This window comes from Rosa rugosa, chromosome 2 (genome assembly GCF_958449725.1).
Source record: "Rosa rugosa chromosome 2, drRosRugo1.1, whole genome shotgun sequence".
Classification (NCBI taxonomy): domain Eukaryota; kingdom Viridiplantae; phylum Streptophyta; class Magnoliopsida; order Rosales; family Rosaceae; genus Rosa; species Rosa rugosa.
Window position 1 is genome coordinate 51,355,994 of NC_084821.1, and position 10,872 is coordinate 51,366,865.

Here is a 10,872-nt window from a genome sequence, read left to right on the forward strand (position 1 = left end):
TCCAATTTGTTCAGGTTACTCATCCTGAAAGAGAACAAGAAAAAAGGGTTAGTTTCGGAGCGTAAAAGGCTACCACGAAAACATATAAAATTACTGAGCGTAATCGCTTCCAAGAAATTTGGAATTTCTGAGCATAATCGCTTCCAAGAAATTAAATTCCAAGAGGTATTGGATTAGATCGAAACAATGACGTAAGTGGTCGATCATAAATTCTCTACAAACTCTAAGTTTGAAGATCTCAACAAGCTTTAAGCTTGGAGTGAGCACGAACCCCCACAGTTCGGCTTAATTTGGTCTCCCCTATGATGAAGAAAGGGGGGTAGAAGAAGGGAGTTTGCAAGTCCCCGAAAAAGAAGAGAAATTGAATTTAAAAACATGAATGTTTAGTAAAAAATACCTCGAAATAGGTCGCCGGAAAAAGTTTTTTGGAAAAGTCGCCGGCGGCGGCCGGAAAGTTGACCGGAAACGGTCAACCGGCATTGACCAGAGTTGACCGGTGCTGACGTGACGCTGTCCGGTGCTGACGTGGCTTGCGTCAGTGGGCTGCGGCTTGGGCTGCGGCTTGGGCTGCCTCTTCCTTTTTCTTTTTCTTTTTCTTTTTCTTTTCTTCTGCCGGTTTTTCTGCCGGACTTTCAGTCAACCGGTTCAGCAAGTTTTAGGTCGGTTTTCAGGTAATTTCTTCCGGTTCTGGATTTCTGGGTTTGAGGTGCTACTGCTGGAAAAATTTGGTAGCAATTGGAAGTCCGGAAGGTGGTGAACCGGTGAAATATTTGCTGTGGGTTGTTTGGAGCTTCCGGTGGCCGGTTCGGTAAGTTTCTGGCCAGTTCTTGGGGTGGCGCCGCCTGTTCTGGACTCCTGGGAAGGAGGGCTTCAAGTTGTGTGGCGGGGGCCGAAAGGGTTTCAAGGTTTTGTATTCGGATTTAGGGTTTGGCTATTTGTTTCAGGGTTAGGACGTCGTGCTGATATCGTGTTATAGAGAAACTGAAATTGAGAGGAAATCGCTGTGTATTCTCATTGATAATAGGGGCCTCTTTATATAGAGGATTATATAATGCATAGAGTCTGAATCATACAAGAAAAGATAATCTCTAGATTCTTCTAATTAAACCCTATTACCACTAGGTCAAGTAACCTAGAGTTTGGGTCAAACACAAATTAGGGTTTTACTTGAACAATTATGATTTTATTAGGAAATTTTAGTCTTTTTTATTGCTATAAATTAAATGTGAAATTTACGTTAAAAAAATTATTTTCTAATTGGATACATCTTATAAGAATATTTTTAGAAAGAAAAATGGTTTAGATAAGTAAATTTAATAGTTGAAATTAAAATGTAGGGTGTAATGAGCAAGTAGGATGAACAAAGTAGGGCTGCACACAGATTGGGTTGGATCGGTTTTGATTCTAAACCGTCTCTATATTAAAGTGAGCAGTTTAAGCATTTTAGGCAACCGGTCATTAAAAGAAATAACCCTAACCCGATCCAATCCAATCCAATTAAAGATGGTTTGGTTCGGTCGGTTAAGCAGTTTTAACCTATATTATATTAACATACTATTTATGAAAAAAAATTCTAGTAAAATTCAATCTAAATAATAAAAATTATATTAAATAAGCATAATCTAAATTTAAAATACAATAATAAAATCCAAAACCAATATTCAAAAACCAAAATCTAGAATAGATTCAAAGTGATTGACTTATTTGATGGCTTAGCTATAAATACTAGCTTAATATGGTAGTATTAAAGGTTAGAGAATGAAAGATTGAGATATGTGATATGAGATGATCAAATTAATCGTAGCGATTATATATTAGACTTCTAGGCCTTTGGGCATTGGATTCGATATGGTAGTATATCATTTGAGAATAAAGTTATAATTGGATATTTAGAACTTACTTAGAATAACTGGACAAATGAATATATATATATATATATATATATATGTTTAAAACTTTTTCTTATTACATTTCAAACATACTGGTCTGTTCGGGTTCCGCAGTTTAAGCAAAAGAAAAACCAAACCAACTCAATTTATAAATGGTTTGGGTCGGTATTGAACCGGTTTTCAATTTTAAAGTTAAAAAACCTTAACCAAACCATATTTACCGGTCGGTTTTGACCGGTTTGGCTGGTTTGTACCGTGTTTTGCACACCCCTAGAACAAAGAAAATAGTAGGGTAGCAATAGCCGCACCCTAGTTATCAATACCGAGTGACAATTATGACACATGTGCAGTCCTAATTACTCTAATTAGTGCAGTGAATGTGGTCACAATTTCGATTAGTACAATCACAAATTCACAATTTTGGTTAGTGCAATCATAGTTTTGGTTATTGCAATCACAATACTGATTAGTGCAGTCACAGTTTTGATTAGTGTAGCAAGTTTCGATTAAGTTGAATCGTAGTTTCAATTGATGGAATCGCAGTATGCAATCACAATACTACAACAGTTACATTAGTGATATATATGTAAATCATATATATATATATTAAGAGAAAAGAGGTTTGGATCCGAGTTTAGTTATGAGACTCATTCTCATGTTTAGTTATTTTTATCAAAGTCTTATTTCCTTTCACTATGTTTTTCATGAATCTGACTTCATGGCTAATGCAATTACATCTCTTGGCCATAACAAAATAGATCCCTAGACTTAATCAAAGTAGATTTCGCTCTTTGCCCTTTCAACTTTCACTTTAGATTAGGTTAATTGTAGTTTCTCAAGAGATTTTTGTATGTAATTTTCTTAGTTCTTTAAGAGAAAAAAAGCTTAAAATATTTTTAAAAAGAATTCTGAATTTAATTTTTGTATGTAAAAAAAAAGTAAAATAAAAAATAAAAATAAAAAGCTTTTTATTATCTATTAAAAAAGAAAACGAAAACACCATCAATTTCTCTTTGTGGGCCGGCAGCACGAGAATTGTGTGACCAAACCAACATTGGAAACGAAAACAAAATGGGTACTGATTACGATAAACAACATAGCTTATTGCCTTAATATATATCCATCTGTGAGAAGAGAGAGAGGGTGAGAGTGGAAGACATTTAAATAAATTTAATTAAAGTGATCGTTACCTTCCATATCTTCCATCTTATGGGTTTTCAGAGCGCGAGTTACCATTCTGAGTTAGAAAAAGTCTTTATGGATCCAGGACCTCGGGGTATGTTTTCTCGGTGAAACTTTTGTTTCTATATCTTACATGATTTTATCAGTAGATACTGCAAACTTGTTAGTATTGTTATGATGGACGTTATATATAATTAAGATGATAGATCTGATAAACGCGCGTATAATTTTGTGTTACAGTCTCTAAAATTTACATTTTTTTTTCTCCTAAATTAACTAGAAATACTTTGTTTTAAGACTGTTTCCAGTTAAAAAAAAAACTAGAGGTCGATTAAGAAAATTGAGATCGTCTGTCTCTAATTTTGCTTTTTCTTCTGTTTCCAGATTGGTCATCTTTGCCTAAGGACCTTCTTTATTCAGTTCTTCAGAGATTAGTGTTACCAGGAGACTACTTGCGATTCAGCATTGTTTGTACGTCATGGTATTCTGCAGCAAAGGATAATAAAGTTATTCGTGCAAGGATGACAGCTCCAATGCTCTTGATTTATACAGGCAAAAAAGATTATTGGAAATTATACGACATCATGGTTAACAGGTTCCTGGATTTGCAAGTGAGAGTTCCCAATAAGCGGCTTTGTGGGTCTTCAAAAGATTGGTTAATATTTGTGGATAAAAATGTCGCGGATAAGAATTTTGGAGTGACCCTAATTAATCCATTCTTTAGGGTCAGAGGAAGAAGAGAGAAAGAAAACTCCATCATTCGCCTTCCTCCACTAACCCCTCCAGGTTGGGAAAAGTGGCTGAGACGATGTGAGCATTATGTCTACAAGGCTACAATGTCAGGTGACCCAATACAAGATCCAAACAATTGCATAGTTTTTGTTATATATTTGGAACAAACTCTCTTGGCTTTTATTAAACCGGGTAAAGACACAACATGGACTTATGTTGATGCAAGTGTAGATAATACTGATCGAGGGTGCCGCTTGGTTGAAGAAGTAACCTGCCTTGAAGGTAAATATTATGCTGTCAACCACTGGAGTGAACTCATATCTTTTGATGTTACTGCTGAGTCATACTCAAATGTAAAATTGGTTGTACCGGCCGGATTCAAAGAAAATTGCATAATCAAGAGATACCTTGTGGAAACAAAAGAGAAAGAACTGTGGATGGTTCAAAAATACATTGAGTTTGACGATGAAAAATATATACGCGTGACAAAGAAATTTAGAGTTTTCAAATTGAATTTCAATTTGTGCAAGTGGATTGAAGAAACCACCTTAGGTGAGTTTGCGCTTTTTTTGGGAGATAACACTTCAGTAGCTATGAAGCCTTCAAAATTTTCCAGATGTCGACCGAATCAAATATATTTCAACCATGATAGTGATTTGTTTAGCCGTTACGGACCTCATGATTATGGTGTTTATAACATCAAAGATAAAAGTTTTTCACAGCCTTATACCAAACAGGCTAAGAACTTGGTGAAGAAGAGCAATCGACTACCAATTTGGGTTGTTCCAAGTTTTCGTCTGTAAAACAACAGATTGAGTCAATGTGCTATTTTGTTTCCTGAATTATGTTTCCCTTCAAACATGTAACGCTACTATACATATTTTCAGAAAATATAATGCTACCATCTGATATATTGCAATATCAGTTTTGCTAATCTAAAGAACAATTTTAAGAGACTATGAGGGACACATGCATCACATTCACATGTATTAAATTTAAAAGTTTAAATTATAATAACTTAGGCATGCGCATTTGTTTTCAACCGTCAGATTCACTTATCCCTCACAATTCTCTTCAAAAATGTCCCTTAAGTGAGTAGACCTTATTGCAGTATTTCCCAATTTTGAATTTAATTTAATTTAATTTTTATTCAATTAATTAGTTCACAAATTATGTTTTTCGTAAAAGTTGAATAACAATTTTGACCAGAAATAAAAGATTTTCATTATATACTGTAGTCCTAGAAAGTCTGTATTTACCACAATGAATTTTGACTTTGAGAAAGAGAACGCTGATAATATGAAGTTCAGATGAGTCATGAGTGGGTTAGTGGATTGGATAAGTTTGCTGCGCTAATACATTATAATGTTATGCAGTATTTGAGCATGGATGAAAATCAACTATTAAGCTATCAAATAATTATCTTCAGTCTTTTGATTTTTGAGAGAAGAAGAAATCATTCCTGTGATCAAAAGATCAAATGACCGTACTAGGTTAGGCTATACAAATCACATCAAAAGAACAGTCTTATCATGGTGTCAAAGCCACAAGCCGGCCAAACTAGAAACCATTCTAGCTAGTGATAATCAATATAAAACGATAGCTCAGTAAACAAAAAAAAAAAAAGAAAAAAAAAAGAGGTAATACTAACAGAAAAAAAGGGAAATAACTTAAAACGAAAAAGATCTAAAAATAAGGATCCGGCTTCTCTACTAGAAAAAATATTGCTAGGATCTGCTTGGAAAACCATGTGAGCCCGCCACGTCAGTCCAATGCAATCTAATGGCTGTCAAACTGACAGCAAATGTGGGATAAGAAAAAAGCAAACGGCCCACTAACGTTAGTGTTTTTTTTTCAAGTTCCCCCCTAACAATTTTCACTCTTCCCTCCACTTAGACTTCCTCTTCCTCACGTTTCAGCCGTTTCTCACTCTTCCTATTTACCCTTTGGTCTCAATCCAAACTTCATTCATCTTTGGGTGCTGGTGCTTTGAACTTTCATCATTTAGGTATGTGTATCTAGCTCTATGCCTTCACATTTTTATTTTTATTTATGTTAATTTCCTTTATATTGATCTTAGCCCATTTAGATTTTTAGTTCTGGGTTTTGGTTCTTTGAAATCTCAGCTTTGTAGTCTTGGGTAAGATATATAGTACATCAAGTTATTTTTCAACTTCCTGTTGCCATTTTTCAACTTTAACCTTGCAAGAAGATACTCCTCATTGCAACACATTCACTTATTATCCGGCATTAGATTAGCATTGTAATACTCTTTCTCTAGGTACAAGTGACAAGAAGCATCTCTAAACGGCTACCCCGATTCACTTATATCAGTCCGTGCATTCACATACTTCAGAATTGAACCCTAAAACAAATTGTTGATGGCCAATTCATGTCTAGTCTCAATCAAACTACTCTACTGTACAACCCACGGAGATCAATATATTCAATGCAATCCTTATTATGTACAAAAATTTCAACCAGAAGCTTGCAAACACATATGCATCATAACAGTCCATCAATATTCTATCGAAAGATCGAAAATTATTGGCAGCCGGAAATAGGAAAACGTATACCTCAAGGACGGGTTGTTGAATTACGGATTCAACAGCAACAACCATAGCCTGCACAAAATCATCCCCTCCGCTTCCAATCGCAGTGAATCCTCTAACAGTTGGGTACGAACTTACCTTAAATCAAAACTACCCAGAATCTCATTAAACTTATTAATCCCTCATCAACTTAAATCCCTAACGCAAAGTAAACTTATCTTACCCAAGACTACAAAGCTGAGATTTCAAAGAACCAAAACCCAGAACTAAAAATCTAAATGGGCTAAGATCAATATAAAGGAAATTAACATAAATAAAAATAAAAATGTGAAGGCATAGAGCTAGATACACATACCTAAATGATGAAAGTTCAAAGCACCAGCACCCAAAGATGAATGAAGTTTGGATTGAGACCAAAGGGTAAATAGGAAGAGTGAGAAACGGCTGAAACGTGAGGAAGAGGAAGTCTAAGTGGAGGGAAGAGTGAAAATTGTTAGGGGGGAACTTGAAAAAAAAACACTAACGTTAGTGGGCCGTTTGCTTTTTTCTTATCCCATATTTGCTGTCAGTTTGACAGTCATTAGATTGCATTGGGCTGACGTGGCGGGCTCACATGGTTTTCCAAGCAGACCCTAGCAATACTTTTTCTAGTAGAGAAGCCGGATCCTAAAAGTAAACCTATTCTAACCCAGACTCATCCTCCCATTCTCCTTAGTGCAATCGCCTAAGAACATCATGTTGTACGCCACCAAAAAGCAATAGGGAATGCCACTACAAGCCGGCAACAATCATAAAATGCACCCCAAACCAAGCCAAATCCAAGTAAGGGTAAGAAGGAGAGATGGCCCAGCCCAAGGACCCAATCCACTAGACTACAAACTGCAGCCCAAAAAGAGTGAAGCGGCTGCAAGGGCTTTTGACCTAAGTTCGACATGAATAATACCCGCACCCGGAGAGACTGATACACCACAATCGCCGCCGAGTCGGAAATCTGTGCGCCTCCTCTGGTATCCAGACGACGCCATCAATCTCTGAAGGAGATTGAGATCACCGCCTCCACAAAAAACTATCCAAATGGTGACCAAGCAACACCCGACGCCGCCACCCACATGAATCAATCCCGGTACAAGGAGACGATCCCATCTCCGGTCAAAACGCTTCTGCTTCACGACGAGGAGAAGCCAACCTCATCTTCCTGCTGCCGCTGCTGCTTGAGGGAGCGACGCCGAAGGGTCCTATTGCAGTCAAAGCCACGAGGCCACCGCCGCACTGCAACACGAAACCTACGGCTAGGTTACGGATTAGTTCCGAGCTTTCGGGAGCAACAATTTCATTCTTTGATTTTAATTTGAGATTTGCTTCCAAAATTTTCAAATTCTTCTTACCAACCTACTATATATATATATATATATGTCCGTCTCAGGTGCGGACGTCCGTACCGAGCGGACGGTACGGATTTCCTGTTTTCGACCACTTTCCGGCCACATTTTTACATCTTAACCGTTCTGTTTTTAGGTCCTAGTGTATAGATCACCTCTGCAAAATTTCAACCAATTTGGTGATCGTTAAGGCATCCAAAATTGCAATTTGCCATTATAAATACGAGCGGTTCCGGTTCGACAAATTCGGTCCGTTCGTGTAAAATGCAGTTTTGGATGCCTTAACGATCACCAAATTGGCTGAAATTTTGTAGAGGTGATCTATATACCAGGACCTAAAAACTGAACGGTTAAGATGTAAAAATGTGGCCGGAAAGTGGTCGAAAACAGGAAATCCGTACCGAAAATTCGGTACGGACGTCCGCACCTGAGAAAATTCCTATATATATATATACGGAGCCGTTCGAGAGCGGACGTCCGCAACCCAGAAAAAGTGCGGACGTCGCTCTTCCGGCCTCGATCGAGCTGCGACGGCGCGGCGCGGCTTGCCGGAGGGACGTTGGGGGTCGTGCGGAGGGGTCTGCGGTCCGGTGGAGTTGCCGGTGATGTTTCTGTTGTGCTGCACAGAAGTTGCAGGTGAGGTGGCTGCCCAGAAACCGGCAACCCCGACCTCCTCTAGTTTTTTTTCTCCTAAATTAACTAGAAATACTTTGTTTTAAGACTGTTTCCAGTTAAAAAAAAAAAACTAGAGGTCGATTAAGAAAATTGAGATCGTCTGTCTCTAATTTTGTTTTTTCTTCTGTTTCCAGATTGGGCATCTTTGCCTAAGGACCTTCTTTATTCAGTTCTTGAGAGATTAGTGTTACCAGGAGACTACTTGCGATTCAGCATTGTTTGTACGTCATAGTATTCTGCAGCAAAGGATAATAAAGTTATTCGTGCAAGGATGACAGCTCCAATGCTCTTGATTTATACAGGCAAAAAATATTATTGGAAATTATACGACATCATGGTTAACAGGTTCCTGGATTTGCAAGTGAGAGTTCCCAATAAGCGGCTTTGTGGGTCTTCAAAAGATTGGTTAATATTTGTGGATAAAAATGTCGCGGATAAGAATTTTGGAGTGACCCTAATTAATCCATTCTTCAGGGTCAGAGGAAGAAGAGAGAAAGAAAACTCCATCATTCGCCTTCCTCCACTAACGCCTCCAGGTTGGGAAAAGTGGTTCAGACGATGCGAGTATTATGTCTACAAGGCTACAATGTCAGGTGACCCAATACAAGATCCAAACAATTGCATAGTTTTTGTTATATATATGGAACAGTCTCTCTTGGCATTTATTAAACCGGGTAAAGACACAGCATGGACGTATGTTGATGCAAGTGTAGATAGTACTGTTCAAGGGTGCCGCTTGGTTGAAGAAGTTACCTGCCTTGAAGGTAAATTTTATGCTGTTAACCATTGGAGTGAACTCATATCTTTTGATGTTACTGCTGAGTCATACTCAAATGTAAAATTGGTTGTGCCGGCTGGATTCATACCAAATTGCATAATCAAGAGATATCTTGTGGAAACAAAAGATAAAGAACTGTTAATGGTTCAAAGATACATAGAGTTTGAAGATGAAAAATACATACGCGTGACAAAGAAATTTAGAGTTTTCAAATTGAATTTCAATTTGTGCAAGTGGATTGAAGAAACCAGCTTAGGTGATTTTGCGCTCTTTTTGGGAGATAACACTTCAGAAGCTATGATGCCTTCAAAATTTTCAAGTTTGTCGACCAAATCAGATATACTTCAACCATGATCGTGATTTGTTTAGCCGTTACGGACCTCATGATTATGGTGTTTATAACATCAAAGAGGAAAGTTTTTCACAGCCTTACACCAAACAGGCTAAAAACCTGGTGAAGAAGAGCAATCGACTGCCAATTTGGGTTGTTCCAAGTTTTCATCTGTAAAACAACAGATTGAGTCAATGTGCTGTTTTGTTTGCTGAATTATGTTTTCTACTAATTATTAAAAAAAAAAATCAGAATATATAATGCTGTTATCTGATATGTTGACTGTATTCATGATTTCTATTAGTTAGTGCACAAATGATGGTCCTCGTAAGTGTAGAATCGCTGTAAATCTGTATGTAATTAGGATTTTATTTAATTAGGATATCCTGTAATTATGGAAAGATTGTTTCCTATTAGAGTTAGACTACTCCTTTGTACTTGTATATATACCCTCATTGTGGGATGAATAGAATTATCGAATTAACCCTGAATTGAAGTATTCTTTTCTACTGTAAGAGTTGAATTACAATTTTTGATCAGAAGCAATAGATTTACATTATGTACTATAGTTCTAGAAAGTCCTGTATTTAACAAACTTGCGTGCCATTGACTGGTTAATTGCTTTCAGACTGCACCCTCTAGCTTCAGATACTAGTAAAATGTTTCATGCTCTGCCACTCTATTTGACGTACCCGAAATCAGCTCATCTTCTGTGCCTAGTAACCTATTCCGGCAGAAGTTGCCCATTCTGCAGCCAGTTCGTTTCACCTCTACACTCAAACCAACCCAGTGACTCAGCTGAGACGTGCGGCTCATGCCACCATCAAATGTTGCCCTCCTCCGTCAGCTTCTTTAAAGCTTAATGTTGATGGATCTGGTCTCCTCCAGCTTTCCCAGTAACAACAGGACTCTACTTTGAGAGGCTAGGGAGATGCTTCCCTCCGACTCACCAAAAGTGGTGTTGCTCACCAGGGTTTCTTCGATCCATTTCAAAAAGAAAATCCTAGCCTCTTCTTCATCTCCGATAAAACCATAATTCTCATAATATTGAAAGACCATATGGGTTTATATCATATATGGAATGATCGAACTGAGTAGATTTGTAACATGTACGTAATACTATCATTAATTTTCGGAATTCCTATAGAAAACTATGCTAGCCCTTATAACCAATCTGTCTTTTGTATTCTTTATGTGCGTGACCTTTAGTTGTGTTTTCACTCATTTGTTATTTTTTAATTTGAGATTTAATTGCTTCCAAAATGTTCAAATTCTTCCAACCAACGTACTCTAATAACAATCAGTACTGTGAAAAAAAAAATTAATTAATTCTTAACCAGTTGGCAGTCAAATA

The 10,872-nt window shown here is 37.3% G+C and overlaps 2 protein-coding genes across 2 annotated transcripts; both read left to right on the plus strand.

The window, feature by feature from the left end:
- Positions 1-3,098: 3,098 nt before the first annotated feature.
- On the plus strand, positions 3,099-4,606 carry LOC133730947 (putative F-box protein At5g55150). Its single transcript, XM_062158443.1, has 2 exons — positions 3,099-3,165; positions 3,456-4,606. The coding sequence occupies exons 1-2, from the start codon at positions 3,099-3,101 to the stop codon at positions 4,604-4,606; spliced, it is 1,218 nt and encodes a 405-aa protein (XP_062014427.1).
- A 4,137-nt stretch (positions 4,607-8,743) lies between these two features.
- Positions 8,744-9,541, plus strand: LOC133730948 (uncharacterized). The gene has a single exon (XM_062158444.1). It carries the CDS (start codon positions 8,744-8,746, stop codon positions 9,539-9,541), a length of 798 nt encoding a protein of 265 aa, XP_062014428.1.
- Positions 9,542-10,872: the final 1,331 nt, after the last annotated feature.

Bases quoted from the DNA above. Each gene is read 5' to 3' on its own strand.
- LOC133730948 (XM_062158444.1), top strand. From the start codon at position 8,744: ATGGTTAACAGGTTCCTGGATTTGCAAGTGAGAGTTCCCAATAAGCGG.
- LOC133730947 (XM_062158443.1), top strand. From the start codon at position 3,099: ATGGGTTTTCAGAGCGCGAGTTACCATTCTGAGTTAGAAAAAGTCTTT. The intron at 3,166-3,455 runs GTATGTTTTCTC...TTCTGTTTCCAG, and splicing joins TATGGATCCAGGACCTCGGG to ATTGGTCATCTTTGCCTAAG.